At 37.1% G+C, this 16,588-nt stretch overlaps 1 protein-coding gene across 3 annotated transcripts in view; it reads right to left on the bottom strand.

The window, feature by feature from the left end:
• Positions 1-16,588, bottom strand: part of FAF1 (Fas associated factor 1) — a 299,927-nt gene that overhangs the window by 69,360 nt on the left and 213,979 nt on the right. For all 3 annotated transcript variants that reach the window (XM_038412503.1, XM_043520083.1, XM_043520084.1), the window contains one exon: positions 4,274-4,428. In XM_038412503.1, the coding sequence (XP_038268431.1) occupies positions 4,274-4,428 (155 nt within the window). The remainder of the gene's footprint in view (positions 1-4,273; positions 4,429-16,588) is intronic.

Raw genomic sequence — 16,588 nt, 5'->3', positions numbered from 1 at the left:
CCACATGTAGGTGTAGCTTGAAAACTTTTTAGATATAAAAAATACATCTCATAGTCATAGTGCTAATTAACTGGTATGATTTCTTGTGTCATTGAGAGCAATAGTGAACACCAAACACTTGGGCTTACACACTCAGTTCCTGCTTTTGTTTCTGCTGAAGTCATTTACAAAACTCCCACTGACATACCTCAGTGGTTGCTGAGTTGATGGGGCCACGAGGGTCAAATCCTGCAAGGAGTTGAGCACTGTTGGATTATGGCAATGCAAGCTTTGCTCCAAGCATATCACAACTGACTGAAAAATGTTGTTAGAAAATGGTGAAAAATCTCAACATTTCGAAGCTGTTTCTGTTTCATAGAGCTCCAAATGGACACCTTTTAAACAATATTTTAAATCTAAACCATTACTGAAACATTTTTCTGATGATGAATAGACACCCATACAATGACTTCCGACTAGAGTTCATTTAAAAAAATAACTATAGGTAGGACCCTACCAAATTCACGGCTATGAAAAACATGTCACGGACTGTGAAATCTGGTCTCCCACCGTGAAATCTTGTCTTCTATGTGCTTTTACCCTATACTGTACAGATTTCACAGGGAAGACCAGCGTTTCTCAAATTGGGGGTCCTGACCCAAAAGGTAGTTGCAGGGTGGTCACAAGGTTATTTTGAGGGGAAGTGGAGGGGGTCACAATATTGCTACCCTTACTTCTGTGCTGATGTCAGAGCTGGGCAGCTGAGAGTGGCGGCTGTTGGCTGGGCACCCAGCTCTGAAGGCAGCACCCTGCCAGCAGCAGTGCAGAAGTAAGGGTGGCAATGCCATATAATGTCACCCTCACTTCTGGCACTGCTAGTGGTAGCGGCTCTGCCTTCAGAGCAGAGCTCCTGACCAGCAGCTGCTGCTCTCCTGCTGCCCAGCTCTGAAGGCAGCGCTGACGCCAGCAGCAGCACAGAAATAAGAGAAGCAGTACCGTAACCCCCACCTACAATAACCTTGTGAACCCCCCCAACTCCTTTTTGGGTCAGGACCCCTACAATTAGAACACCATGAAATTTCAGATTTAAATAGCTGAAATCATGAAATTTATGATTTTTAAAATCCTATGACCATGAAATTGACCCAAATGGACCGAGAATTTGATAGTGCTCTAACTATATATGGTTATTACAACACTTTAAAAAATGCTTTTAATTGAAAATGTCATTCTTGCTAAGGAAAGATTGTGGCAATATAATTTTTTTCCTATTAACTGAGAACAATTTTGATTCTCACACACACAGACCCACACTCCTGTTTTCTTGAACATCAGAAGTCACTATATCGTGAAGTTATCCCATTGATAGAGCTAAATACAATATTTTATGTTGAGAGCTCTGTATGCTACGATAGCTGTGACCACAAATAACATAACATGCTCAGTCCTCATAAAACAGGCAACTGGCTGTATTGCGACTGGATTATGTTGTAGGCCCTCATCCTGTAATGGAACCTGCTAGCACAGGCCTTTATGCCCATGCAAGATCCCTATTTACTCCACTAGGACTCTGCATAGGATTACCAGTCCATGCCAGTGATTCCAACCTTTAAACAGCGTGAAAACAGCAGAGAACAGAAAATCAGACTCTCTCAGAGAGGCTATATCATTTTCTGTCTAGATGGGGAAAGAAATTATCCTTAGCAGACAGCCTCTCTCTCCTTGCCAAATTACTCACAGTGCAACAGTGAAAGCGGTATAGTACTCCTGATTTGAGATGTCCTACAGAATTACAGTCCATCCGTCAGGATGTATAAAATAAACGGGACTGATTTTCCTCCGCATCACATAGTTTTATACTCATGCAGCTCCACTGACATCAGTGGAGTTACTCCTGAATTAAACTGGCATAAGAGAAGTAGGTCCATATTCTTTTTTCCCTTCTGCTTGAAGAGTTAAGTATAATTGTAGAGATGCACAACAAAATTAGATCAATATCCACTGTTTCATTGAGAAACATTTTGTATATAATTTATTGTTATCCAAGTTTAGTGTTAAACAATGATGCTACTGAGTATTTATTTATTTATGGCAATGCCCACCGCGTACTGGGCACTTTCCAAACAGAGAAAGAGGCATAGTTCCTGCCCCAAGAAGCTCATAACGTAAAAAGTAAGATGTAACATTATATATAAACAACGAATCATGCTACTTTGTGCTAACATGTCTTATTTACCCCTTATTAATTTTTAACCTCACTGTTAATATGACCATTTCTTTGTTGTATGATGTTACCAGAAAGCAAAAAACGAAGGCTTAAGAATCCTATCATACTACACAATCAGTGACTAGATTCACTGAGAACAGCTATAAAGCCTTAAACAAGCCCTTTATTTTGTGTTTTAAAAGTGTCATAAGGAGTTAATAGGACACAGCTGTACAGGCTCTTTCTAACAAGCAGCTTCTGTCGCTTTGGTCACCACAGGTGTCTCTGTAACCTGCAAACTCTTATTACTAGTGTATCAAAGTTGTGCTACTTAATAGACTTCTTTAGTAAAACACAACAAAGCAATTACATGGCTGTTGATTGTCAGTCATAAAAAACTCCCTCAAACACAGTTTTTCAAAAGAAACTACACTGCAATTTTTTGTCATTGTAAAATAAAAGAAACTAGTGAATTAAATGGAGAACAGAACAATATAACAGCAGGTAGTCAACCGAACTTAGCCACTACAGATGGTTTAGAAATAGTGTTTCCTTTTATATCAAGTTGGGGGATAAAAGAAAAGGAGGAGGCTTCTTACTGCCAATGAATAGCAATACCAAAAGATTTAGCCAAGTCTCCAGTCTCTGTATTTGGCCTCATGAAAGACCCTAGATGCTTCATTTTTATCTGTGTTTGGCATTACTTTTTTCAGCACCTTTAACTAAGTGTGAGTAATACAATGATGTCATTAAAACAAATAAAAGGAATTAAAAGGATGGGAGGCTTTTGCAACACTGAAGATATTCAAGGTTAAGTTAAGATACCCTGAGAAACAGATCACAATGGTTTGGTTTTTTTAAAAGAGTAAATTACTTCACAAGGATATTGCTCTGTTTTACTCTGACACCCTTCATCTAAAGAAAAACTAACGCAGTGTACAAGTTTGAGGAATAAGAATGGATAAAGTCTATATTCAGAAATCCAATTACTACTGAGCCACAGGGCAACAGGAACACAAATCAGGATGATTTCTAATTGTTCAATAATCATTTGAATTAGGTAACAACAATGAAGTTGCCCTTAAGTGAATGAATTTAACCTCTTTTGTTCACAAAACAGCACATTATTTTTGCATTAACACACCCAAAATAGCATCATGGCAAGTGACAGTCATATGTGCACTTCAAACATGATGAAATGAAGTTCACTTTAGAAACTCAAACAGGCCTGACTTTAAAACCTTCATAATTTTTACAGACATCATGATCAACAGACCAAATAAACATATCCCAACATCTACACGACGGAATTGTTTTTATATTAAGATATGAATGGATTGCTGACTGTGTGCAAGAGAATCTGTGGTATAAGTCAAATACATCAATCAGTTTGTGGTAGAATTAAAGCTATTACCTACCTAGCTGACATGGTCTACAATGCACTTCCTTAAAATTATTATTTTTGTAAGACACCATTTAACTTGTTAATAAATGTTAAATTTGCATTGTGATTTTTGATCGCTATCAAAAAATATTTTCAATAGGAGAATTGTTTCGTTCACACCAATTATATGAATTGTTCCCTTTATAATTTGTTTTATAATTAATTTTAAAAATATCTTGTATTTAAGATGATAATTTTTCCAGTTGCAATAAATAATTCTGACAGGACCCCCAGGCAGTTAATTAATATAATCACCTCTCGCTGTCAATCAACTGGTGTTGCTCACTCATTGTGGCAGTTCAAAACAAAACTTAAAAATATGTTTATAGTGCTCTAGTGCTTGCAAAGGAAGATGCAAGAAAATAAATTAAATCTGCAATGAAAGAAACAGTAAACAATTTCCCAAACTCTATAACAACAACAGTGAGTGATCTTATAATGAGAACAAAGAAACTCAGATTCTCAGCTGGTGTAAACTGGCAAAGCTCCATTAACTTCATTGGAGGTAGGCTGACTTAGACTAGAGAACACAGAATGGATTTTTTTTATTTAAATAGACACCAAGCAACAAAACATTTGTTACACAGACATGGCAAGAGTTCTTGAAACAAAAGCAGGTCAGCTCACAACTCAAATTGTATTACCTTGCTCGGTTTGCTTCTTTTGTCATATCCCATGCCCAGGTTATGAAGTTCTGACTCAGATATGAAACAATAGATTCGGCACAAAGCATTTGTGAGCAGAACACATTGGTTAGTACGCTTTCATCATGGTGGAGGTAGATAGCAAGAAGCTTTCTCTGCAAAGACAGGAGAAAATACTGATCAGTGAAAACACCTGTCTAAGAAGTCTGTTTAGTAACTTAAAATTGCTACTGTAGGTTTGTGTATTAGCGCGCACAAGACTGTTTACAGTGCGAGACTGACTCTCAACAAAAACAAATGCTGTTTCTGTAATGTTCTGAGACTGTTTCATACAATTTAGTAACTTGGAAAGAGAAAAATCAAATTCTTGCAGTTAAAGTCAAATTACCCTCCATCCCCCAAAATCCACTCAAATATTTTTAATCTGAATAGTCAACATTCTATTTAAAAAACCAAGTAAAGGGCCAAAAGTGAATTTTTCTTATTACCAAAAAGTGATTTGGGATATCCTTTAAGTAGATTAATATTAAAGATACATATTTTAACACAAAAAATAAAAAGTTTATTTAAATAAAAGTATCTGCTGTAAACATTTGACAGTCTCTGGAAAAAGGCATACCAAGGAGCATCCATTTCACATTTAGTTCTGACAATGAGCTAACTATTTTTGGCTTGCTACACAGTAAAGACAATATTGAATACAGTTCTCTTATCAAAACATGCCTTTTGTCACAACAAAGTAAATTGTAAAAGTTCAGCTTAACAAAACGATAGTGAATTGCTGTTAGCCAGGCTGGTGCCATAAGAGAGCCAAGTTTGGAAACAATTATGATTTCCCATTTTGCTGAAGACTATTTTAGAGATTATGTACTTGCAAGGAAGAGGATCACCTCTGCTTCGTTCATCTGAAACCAATACCTAAATCTGCAATGAAGGTAGCCAACTGTGCATCCTCCCCATAATATGGAGATGTACTGGCAGACCACATGTTTGGAAGGGAAGTGACTGGTATATCTGCGTGTACGTAGGGAAAAAAGGTGGGATGGGAATAATATAGGGAAAAAGATCATTAGGAAAGGACCATGCTCTGATATCTGGTATCTGAATAAATCAAAAACAGTTTTTAAAAAGCAACAGAAAAAAAAACAAAAATTATTGTTAGGAACATTATTTTAAAATACTGCTTAAACATCCATGCTGAGAAGGCAAGTGACAAGTATTGCAAATGGGTGAGTGGTTTTGCATATAATTTTTATAAAGGTAATTGAAAATCTATCCATAAGAAGTAACATCTACAGTAGGATATTGATCTGGTACCTTGCATTAATATATCAAGATATGGGGTGCAATTTTGGGGCAATTCATTTTTAGAAAAATCAGTATGTTTATAACCGGGAACACTGGCTATGAGTAAAGCTTAGCAATGTCTGTTTAAACAAAAAGAAGAGTACATTTGAACATTAGACTTTGAGAAAGGGATTAGTAATATACATTAATGTTTGTCTGATTTAATTTAAATGTTCTTCAGAACCAAATACACATGTGCCAGGAAAGGCCATTAATAAGCCTAACATGCACAGTTCCATATAAGTGCAGCCAACAGTGTTGACTGAAACTAAACTTGAAAATCCAGGGCACTAATGCACAATATCAAGCAATAAAACAGCATCTCTGTGGTGATATTTAATTTAAAAAGAAGAAAGAAACAGGGGAAGATCAGGCACTGTCTGTTTTTGAGGATCAGCCGTTCTGCATTTCAAAGCATCGATCCCTGCAATATCCAGGTTACTGTGCTAGAATCTCACTATTATATAGCAGTTGTAAGAGAGGGAGGGCAAAGATGTGTTTACTCAGTGATTAGGGCCTTAGAATAAGCCTCTAGCTCCTAGAGAGACAACTCACCACTTATTCATTTGGGCCAATTCACAAAGCCTAGAAAGATTAAACATCCATGCTGGGAAGACAAGCGAATGCAGACGGTGAAAAAGAAATAAAAATTCTTTAAAAACTCTTAGATGACTTCATTATTTTTTCCACAAGGAAACTTTAGGAAAGTGTTTAGTTAGAGAAAAACCCACATTGACCTCTCTCTAAACCCTTAATCTTTCCTTTGTGGTGGCACTGCTTTGTGGTAAGCGGATGGCTTTGCTCTCCTCTTTTCACTGGGAGCTGATAAAAAAGGCTCTTGAGAAACACTTTTAGTTCCAAAGAAACAACCCCATGAAACTGTTAAATATGAGATTCCATCCAAGTGAATGTTCCAAAATATGTACACTTTTAATACTAAACAATTAGGGCCAAATTTTAGTAAACAAGACAGGCACACAAACTTACGCACACGAACGACAGATGAATAAATTTGAACTACCTTATTTGTGGGTATAATTGTCATTTGCATCCAGATATCAGGTAGTTAGATGGCTAAACTATTTTTTGTAACTGCAGTTGATTGCACTTGTAAAATCATGGGTCCAAAAAACTTGCTGGCCACAATGAGGTTTATTGTTAGGATAACAGTAAAAAGAGACAGTAGAAAGATAATTTAAATGATAGAAAATATGCTTTAAAAAGCCAAAACCAGTCATCTCCTGATCATCACTTGCTAGGAAAATGTATGTTGCTTTGATATTTTCTACAATGTACTTTTGAGTTTTTTTAATACACTAGGGCTGGAATTTTCAAAAATGTCTAAAGACCTGATTTTTAAAGATTGATTTCAATGGGAGTTAGGTGCTTTAGAAAATTCCATTAAGCGTCTATCTGCATTTTTAGGAGCCTAGATGCCTTAAAAATCTGGCCCTAACCCTTTGTCTGCACTGACAAGTGAAAGACAAAACTTTTGTTGTTCAGAGGTGTTAAAAAACCCCACACATCCCCGGAAGACAAAAGTTTTGTTAACAACAGGCGCTAGTGTGAACAGTGCTTTGTCTTGCCAATAATACTAACACTGCTCATTGGAGGTGGAAGTTTTCTGTTGGCAGGAGAGCTCTCTCCTGCCGATAAACAGTAGCTACACTGAGCGCCTTTTAACGGCACTGCTGTAGTGGCACAGCTATGTCACTAAAGCTGCGTAGTGTAGACATAGCCTAAGGTGACTTAGGAGCACAAGTCTCATTGAAAATTAACGGGCTTTTGAAAAATCATATGCTTTGATTGTAAATAGCTCCACCGAAGACTTTATCTGGATAATAAGTTTTCTGCTACTCCCATTCCTATAACAGGTATTGAGGAAGATGAGAAGGGATAAAGCTCTCATTATGTTAATATTCCAAGAGGGCCTCAGTGATGGACCCTTTATCAGTGATACACTAGGGCTTCCATTAACAGACTTCTTGTGCAGATGCCCAGTACACCTAGTCTTGACCATCCAAGTCTCAAGAACACTTACATTCCTGTGGCAGTTGAGAAAAGATCATTTATTTTGCACTCATATAGAAGGAATGAGGGAACCCGTCACTAGTGGTTTAGGTAGAAACAAACAAACAAAAGAAATAGATCTTAAGGATACTGAAAGAGTGGACTGCATCCAGCCTAATGAAGTTTCTACTAGATAAGCACCCACAGCTCAAAAAAAAAAAAATCACAATTAGCATTCTTCTTGACAGTCTCAGAGAGCCAAAAGACCAGATGGACATGGAGACTGAGCCACCAAATCACCTCAAGAGGTGATTCCCCTTGTGGGTCTCAATTCAGACACCTTACCAGGGCAGAATAAAGTAGCTTGAAATCCTATTTCACCCTCTCTTTTGTGGCCAAACAGATTATTTCAATCTCTAGACCAGCCAATCTAGAACTACCGTGGGCATAAAAAAGTCAGTATTTGCCATACATTAAACACAGATGTATCTGAGATATCAGTTTTCCCCTATATTTAGAAAAAGGCTTAAAAATTGGTCAGGCATCTAACCAGTTAGAGGATTAAACCTACTAGCCAGAAGTATATACACAAGACAAGGATTGGGGCGGGGGGTCCTACCAACAAGTGAGAACCATGTGCAGGATACTGGTTAACAAGCTCAGCTAGTTCAGGAGCATGAAATTAATATAAATCTATCTCAGCGTTCTATATGGCAGCTGTGAAACTAATCAGTTCTGTTCATTTCATTTTTCTGGTGCTACTTGGGAAAGGTATGAGCATCAGGAGAAGCACCAGCTGTATCTGAAGGCTTAGAGCAATGCATCAGTTCCCACTTAGAAAATTAACTTTACAACCATAAGGACAAGAAACTCAACAGTTTTAAAATCAAAACTTAAACTGCAGAAATCAGTACTTTAGGTTTCCACAGTCATCAGGGAGAGCTTCCCACTAGTCATCAGTGAGTGGGCAAGAGGATTTTTTCAAGCCTTTAGATCAGTAGTTTTCAATCTGTGGTCCACAGACCCCAGGGGGTCCAAAGGCTATATCTGAGATTTTCAAATTTGAATTTTTTTAGGGGCCTCAAATGAAAAAAGGTTGAACAACACTGCTTAGATTTATACTGATAAATAGATTTTAAGGCCCAAAGGGACCAATATGATAATCTAATCTTACCACCTGCATAACACAAGCCATGCAATCTCACCAAGTAATTTTAGCAGCAAGCCCATAATTTCTGTTTGAGCTATCACATATCTTTAAGAAAACAACCAGTCTTAATTAAAAGACTAAGTGATGAAGAAACCACCACATCCCTCAGTAAATTGTTCTAATGGTTAATTACTCCCCCTCACTGTTAAAAATGTCCACCTTATTTCTAGTCTAAATTTGTCTAGCTTCAGCTTCCAGCCATTAGATCTCTTTATTCCTTTTTCTGCTATCTTAAAGAGCTGTCTACTGTTAGAAGTTTCTTCCCCATATAGGAACATGTAGAATGCGATCAAGTCACCTTTTAATCTTCTCTTGGATAAACCAAATAGATCAAGTTTCTTAAGTATCTCACTATAAAGCATCTTTTCCTGTACCTCTTTTCTGAACACTTTCCAAAAAGGATGTTGAAAAATTGAAGTGTGGACACCACAACTGGACATAATAATCCAGTAATCGTCTCGCTAATGCCATATATTGACTTGATATTCCCCTGCTTATGCATCCAAGGACCATAGTCACCTTCTTAGCTACAGCATCACGCTGGGAGCTCATGTTCAGTTGGTTATCTACCATAACCCTTAATTCTTTTCAGTGTCATTGCAATACAGGGTACTCTCTCCCTTCTTGTAAGTGTGACCTACATTTTTGTTCCTAAATGTATGACCTTGGAATTGGCTATATTGAAAACATTGTTCAAATTTGCCCACCTTACCAAGTGATCCAGGTTGATCTGTATAACTGACCTATTCCCACAGTTATTTACAATTCCACCAATTTTTGTGTCATCTGCAAATTTGACCAGCAATTACTTTATAGTTTCTTCCAGATCACTGAAAAATATATTGAATAGCATTTGGCCAAGAACAGATCAATGTGGGATCCCACAAGAAACACTTCCATAAAATGATTCTTAATTTACAATTACTTTCTGAACTTTATCAGTTAACCAGCTTTTAATCCATTTAATGTGGGCTATATTGATTTTGCACAGTGTTGCTTTTTCCTAAATCAGAATGTCATGAAGGACTAAGTCAAATGCTTTACAGGTCTTAGTACAAGACTTCAAAGAACACTAATAAAAACGGATTTTCCTCTGACATATAGCACTCAAAGCATTAAGGAAAGGGTGAAATTCTACAACTGTATTGGCAATCCTATGCATTCATAAATCATGTTTCAGGTTCCAAAATATAATGAGATTGCATTAGGATTTTTTAAAATAAGATTTGGGAACTTTTTATTTGTCTCCAGGTGTTGAAGCCTTTAGAGACCATCTCTTGAAACTCTAACCACAACTTTCCATCTAAAAATAAATTAAGTAAACTGAGATTCTAATCTAACAACGGGAATCCAGGTGCTGGAGCTTTAAGAAAAATACCAAGCATCACAAGAGTAGTGATAAAATTGTGAGAATTGGTAGCACTGGTGACTTGAAATTTTGCTTTCTGCATCTTACACACACCTGTTCAGAATAATTATTGAAGCATAAATGCTTACTCAGTAGCATCTGGTAAATGCACAAGTGTTCTTTCAAGCTGGTTTCAAGGTTTCCTGAATCAAGATCTTTCTTCTTCCTCCAGCCCAAAGGCTTTGTGCAGCGAGAACTGATTTTAACTGAACAAAAGGACACGTTTTCAACTCTTTAAGCCTTTCAAATGAACAACCTGATCCACCTATCTAAGGTAGCCTTAGAGACTTTAAAACCAGTTTAAAAAGTCTTCTTGGAGTACAAACAGATATTCTAATACACATCATCTTCATCTCATGAGCAGAATTTAAGCCCTCTTTGATATCCAGATGACAGATGTTAGAGTTGATTCCACTTTGATGACAGATTAAGGCAGAAACTGGGCAAAGCTCAAACCCATTTCCAGTGAAACTGTGTGTTTATCCCTGGGTAGAATGAGGACACACAGGAAGCTTTGTGTGTGTTTGTATTACATACATGACGGAGAAAGAAAAAAATGTTAAAAGCTAAGGATTGCTAATTCCAACATCTAATGCACCATCAGAAGTGTTGGACTAGAATGAATCCAAAAGGACAGAGACTCCAAAGGCTGACAGAATAGGAATGCTAACCAGGTTCAATTCCCTTAAAGGAGTCTGGCCTAAACATACTCCATGGATACACAGATTGTAAGGTCCAAAGGGACCACTGTGATTATCTAGTCTGACCTTCTGCATAACACAGGTCATAGGACTTCTTTAAATTAATTCCTGTTTGACCTAAAAGCACAACTTTTAGAAAAACACCTGATTTTGATTAAAGAATTTCCAGAGATTGAAAATCTAGCCTCACCCTTGGTAAACTGTTCCAATAGCTAATCACCCTCACTATTAAAAATTTGCACCTTATTTCAAGTCTGAATTTGTCTAGCTTCAACTTCTAGCCATTTGATCTTGTTATATCTTTATCTGATAGATTGAAGAGCCCTCTATTATCAAATATCTATTCCCCATGTAGGTACTTATAGACTGTGATCAAGTCACCACTTAACTTTCTCTTTGACAAGCTAAATAGATTGAGCTCCTTGAGTTTTTCACTATAAAAGCATGTTTTCCAATACTTCAGTCATTTTTGTGGCTTTTCTCTGAACCCTCTGCAATTTATCAATGTATTTCTTGAATTGTGAACACCAGAACTAGATGCAGAATTCCAATAGCAGTCATACCAGTGCCAAACACAGAGGTAAGGACCAGAAGACAATTGATAACCTCTGGTTCTTACTTCTCAGAGCACTACGAGCCATTACTTAAGCTTTAAACACTGTCAGAGCTTAATCAGTTGTATTTAGACTTTTTGTTGTTTAAGTAATTTCAGTAAGGTGCTCACATACCATGGTGGTGGATGCCACACAATTCAAATCAGATCTCTCTGATAACCTATATGCCATCTCTCCTACAAAAAATTCCAAGTTATAAATTTGAGAATGATTTCTGTGGAAGAAACGCGTGTGTTCACACTATTGGGTGCGGAGGGAAATAAAGAGGGTGGAATTCCAAATTCTATAAAGCTTTCAGAGGTGACTTAGAATTTAAGAGGTGGCTTAACACATTCAAGATGTTTATTAGTAGAGTATGATGATGATGAGGTGCATTTATATACCACTTTTCATCCTGAAAGATAACAAATCTCTTTATAAAGAATTGCTACATCTGCAAATGAAACACAAACACTGTTTAACAGTGCAAAAGAATGGTAACACTTGAGGACAGGAATGAAGAATAATATCCACTTGAAGCCACAAGGAAAACATTTAGTAGATTCATAGATTCTAAGGCCTAAATGGATTATTATGATAATCTAATCCAACTTCCTGTATAACACAGGCCATAGAATGTTCCCAAATAATTCTTAGAGCAGATCTTTTAGAAAAACATCCAATCTTAATATAAAAATTTTCAGTGATGAAGACCGAGGAGTACTTGTGGCACCTTAGAGACTAACAAATTTATATGAGCATAAGCTTTGGTGGGCTAAAACCCACTTCATCGGATGCATGCAGTGGAAAATACAGTAGGAAGACACACACACACACACACACCAGAAAAAATGGGTGTTCTCTGAATAGATATGTGGACAGAGTTGGCAACAGGCTTTTTTGCAAGGTTAGGTAACTACAATGCCCACCTGCTGAAGTGAAGAAACAGATTGACAGAGCCAGAAGAGTACCCGGAAGTCACCTACTACAGGACAGGCCCAACAAAGAAAGTAACTGAACGCCACTAGCCATCACCTTCAGCCCCCAACTAAAACCTCTCCAACGCATCATCAAGGATCTACAATCTATCCTGAAGGATTATCCCTCACTCTCACAGATCTTGGGAGACAGGCAAGTCCTCTGGGGGAGTGGCAATATATGTGAAAGAAAGCAGAGTCAAATATAGTAAAAATCTTCTGTACCACAGAATCTCTATCACTAGAAATTCCATGCTTGAATAATAAGTACAAATACACTGTTGACAACCTGACCAGGATGGTGACCATAATTGTGAAATGCTCATGGAAATTAGAGAGGCTATAAAAATAAAAAACTCAATAATAATGGGGGATTTCAACTATCCCCACATTGACTGGGTGCATGTCACCTCAGGACGGGATGCAGAAATAAAGTTTCTAGACACCATTAATGACTGCTTCTGGGAGCAGCTAGTCCTGGAACCCACCAGGGAAGAGGTAATTCTTGATTTAGTTGTAAGTGGACAACAGGATCTGGTCCAAGATCTCAATACAACTGAACTGCTTGGAAAAAACAACCGTAACATAATTAAATTTAACATCCTTGTGAGTGGGAAAATATCAGAGAAGTCCATCACAGTAGCATTTAACTTCAGAAAGGGGGAACTTCACAAAAATGAGGAAGATAGGCAGAAATTAAAAGGAACAGTCACAAGACTGAAATGCCTGCAAGCTGCATGGATATGTTTAAAAAATACCGTAATAGAGACTCAAATGAAATGTATATTCCAAATTAAAAAGAATAGTAAGAGGACAAAAAACATGCCACCATGGCTAAACAACAGAATAAAAAGTATTTAGAGGCAAAAAGGCATTCTTTAAAATATGGAAGTCAAATCATACTAAGAAAAATAGAAAGCAGCATAAACTCTGACAAGTCAAGTGTAAAAGTATAATTAGGCAGGCCAAAAAAAGAATTTGAAGAGCAATTAGCCAAAGACTCAAAAACTAACAGCAAAAACAAAATTTAACTACTTCAGAAGCAGGAAGCCTACCAAACAATCTAGGTGGCCCCTGGATGATCAAGGTGCTAAAGGAGCACTCAAGGAAGACAAGGAGAAGCTAAATGAGTTCTTTGCATCATTCTTCACTGCAGAGGATGTGAGGGAGATTCCCATACCTCAGCCATTCTTTTTAGGTGACAGATCTGAGAAACTGTCCCAGATTGAGGAGTCACTAGAGGAGGTTTTGGAACAAATTGAAAAATTAAACAGTAATGAGTCACCAGGATCAGACGGTATTCACCCAAGAGTTCCGAAGGAACTCAAATATGAAATTTCAGAACTACTAGCTGTGGTATGTAACCTAACACTTAAACAGCTTCTGTACCAGATGACTGGAGGATAGCTAATGTGATGCCAATTTCTTAAAAAGGCTCTAGAAGCGATCCTGGCAATTACAGGCTGGTAAGCGTAACTTCAATACCAGGCAAATTGGCTGAAACTACAGAAAAGAACAGAATTATCAGACACATAGATGAACATGATTTGTTGGTGAAAAGTCACCACGGCTTTTGTAAAGGGAAATTATTCCTTGCCAATCTATTTAAAATTTTTGAGGGGGTCAACAGACATGAGGACATGGGTGATCCAGAGGATATAGTGTACTTGGACTCTCAGAACACCTTGACAAGGTCCCTTATCAAAGGCTCTAAAATTAAGTAAGCAGTCATGGGATAAGAGGAAAGGTCCTCTTATGGATCAGTAACTGATTCAAAAACAAGAAACAAAGGGTAGGAATAAATGGGTCAGTTTTCAGAATGGAGAGAGGTAAATAGTGGTGTTCTCCAGGGATTTGCATTGGGACTAGTGCTCATAAGTGATCTGGAAAAGGGGGTAAACAATGAGGTGGCAAAGTTTGCAGATGATACAAAATTACTCAAAATAGTTAAATTCAAAGCTGACTGTGAAGAGCTATAAAGGGGTCTCACAAAACTGGGTAACTGGGCAATAAAATGGCAGATGAAATTCAGTGCTGAGAAATGCAAAGTAATGCATATTGGAAAACATAATCCTAACTTTACATACAAAATGATGGAGTCTAAATTATTTATTACCACTCAAGAAATTGATCTTGGAGTCATAGTGAATATTTCTTTGAAAATATCCACTACATGTGCAGCTGCAGTCAAAAAAGTTAAACAGAATGTTAGGAACCATTAGGAAAGGGATAGATAAGAGACTAAATGATATAACGCCTCTATATAAATCCATGGTATGCCAACCTTGAATACTACATGCAGTTCTGGTCTCCCCATCTCAAAAAAAGATACATTAGAATTAGAAAAGGTACTAAAAAAGGGCAGCAAAAATGATTAACGGTATGGAACAGCTTCCATATGAGGAGAGATTCAAAAGACTGGGAATATTCATCTGGGAAAAGAGATGACAGGGGCGATATGATAGAGGTTTATAAAATCATGAATGGTGTGGAGAAAGTGAATAAAGAAGTGTTATCTATATCTTAACATAACACAAGAACCAGGGGTCACCCAATTAAATTAATCGGCAGTAGGTTTAAAACAAACAAATTTAAGTATTTCTTCATACAACGCATGGTCAATCTGTGGAACTCATTACCAGAGGATGTTATGAAGGCAAAAACTATAACTGGATTCAAAAAAGTATTAGACAAGTTCATGGAGTATAGATCCATCAATGGCTATTAGCCAAGATGGTCAGGGATGCAACTGCATGCTCAGCGTGTCCCTAAGCCTCTGACTTCCAGATGCTGGGACTGGATGACTGAGATGGATCATTCAGTAATCGTCCTGTTCTGTTCATTCCCTTTGATGCATCTGGCATTGGCCACTGCTAGAAGACAGGATACTGGGCTAGATGGACCATTGATCTGACTCAGTATGGCCATTCTTATATTTTTATGTTGTTTACCCAGTTTACCAACAGATCCCGATAGCTCTGAATCAGGTACCTGTCCTCTTAATTATTTTCTCAATTTTTGTGTCATCTGCAAACTTCATTAGCGATGACTTTATGTTTTCTTCCAGGTCATTGATAAAAAATGTTAAATAGTGTAGGGCCAAGAACCAGCCCCTGAGAGACAGAACTGGAAGCACCCATTTATGACTATTTCCCATTTATAATTACATTTTGAGACCTATTAGTTAGCCAGTTTTTAATCCATTTTATGTCTGCCATGTTAATTTTATCTCTCTCGAGTCTGTTTGATCAATATGTTGTGCAATACAAGCAAAGATAAAAAACAAAAATACTCATATTGCAATCTGGTGAGGATACATCTTTTGCACAATGAGCCATCAGATTTTTGTTTGTTTGGATTTACACAAAAATAAAAAGGAAGTACCTATCCCAAGCGCCAGGTGTCTGACACAAGTTACATTAATGAAAAAAATTAAATAGTTGCTTACTCTTGACTGCCAACAGGATTGAACTGTTTTAAAGACTACAAATGTGAAAGTAGCCAGTTTTAGTCTCACAAAAAAGGTCTCTCTCCAGCTGGATAGTATTCTTGAGCATCATGCTGGGGCAATACCAAAATACTCAATCAGAAGGAAGATTGTGGACAGTGGTTCAACAATACCACTTCATGCAGCATTCAGGTTTTCCATCTATGTACAAGATATACCAACTACATAAAAAGAAATCAGCACTGCAAAATGATGAGATCACAGCCCTAGATTATATGGTTAGAAAAACATTTTTGTGGAAAATGAGAAATATAACCTTTTTAGTCAGTAGATTGTCTAATAGGGCTGAGATATTTTTGTTCTATCATTATATATTTGGATCCCTTAAAATAATAAGTACTCTTTGAAAAAAAATGTTTTAAAAACTTTGTTACTATTCAATGTTCCTAAAATATTACAATACTTCTATGCTAGTGAAGTACTGTGGATAACCCTGGAGCCCAAATCAACTCTGCTGTCTAAAAAATTCATTTTTACAGTCAAGGCTGTGAAATCTGAAAAGCTCTTCAACAGATTGCTTTTGACCTTCATTTCAAGATAATTTTTACTACTCTCAGAATT

The sequence above is a fragment of the Dermochelys coriacea genome, chromosome 8 (assembly GCF_009764565.3).
Source record: "Dermochelys coriacea isolate rDerCor1 chromosome 8, rDerCor1.pri.v4, whole genome shotgun sequence".
In the NCBI taxonomy this organism is placed as follows: Eukaryota; Metazoa; Chordata; order Testudines; family Dermochelyidae; genus Dermochelys; species Dermochelys coriacea.
Note: the sequence above shows the minus strand (reverse complement) of the source record. Positions and strands in the feature narration are given on the sequence as shown.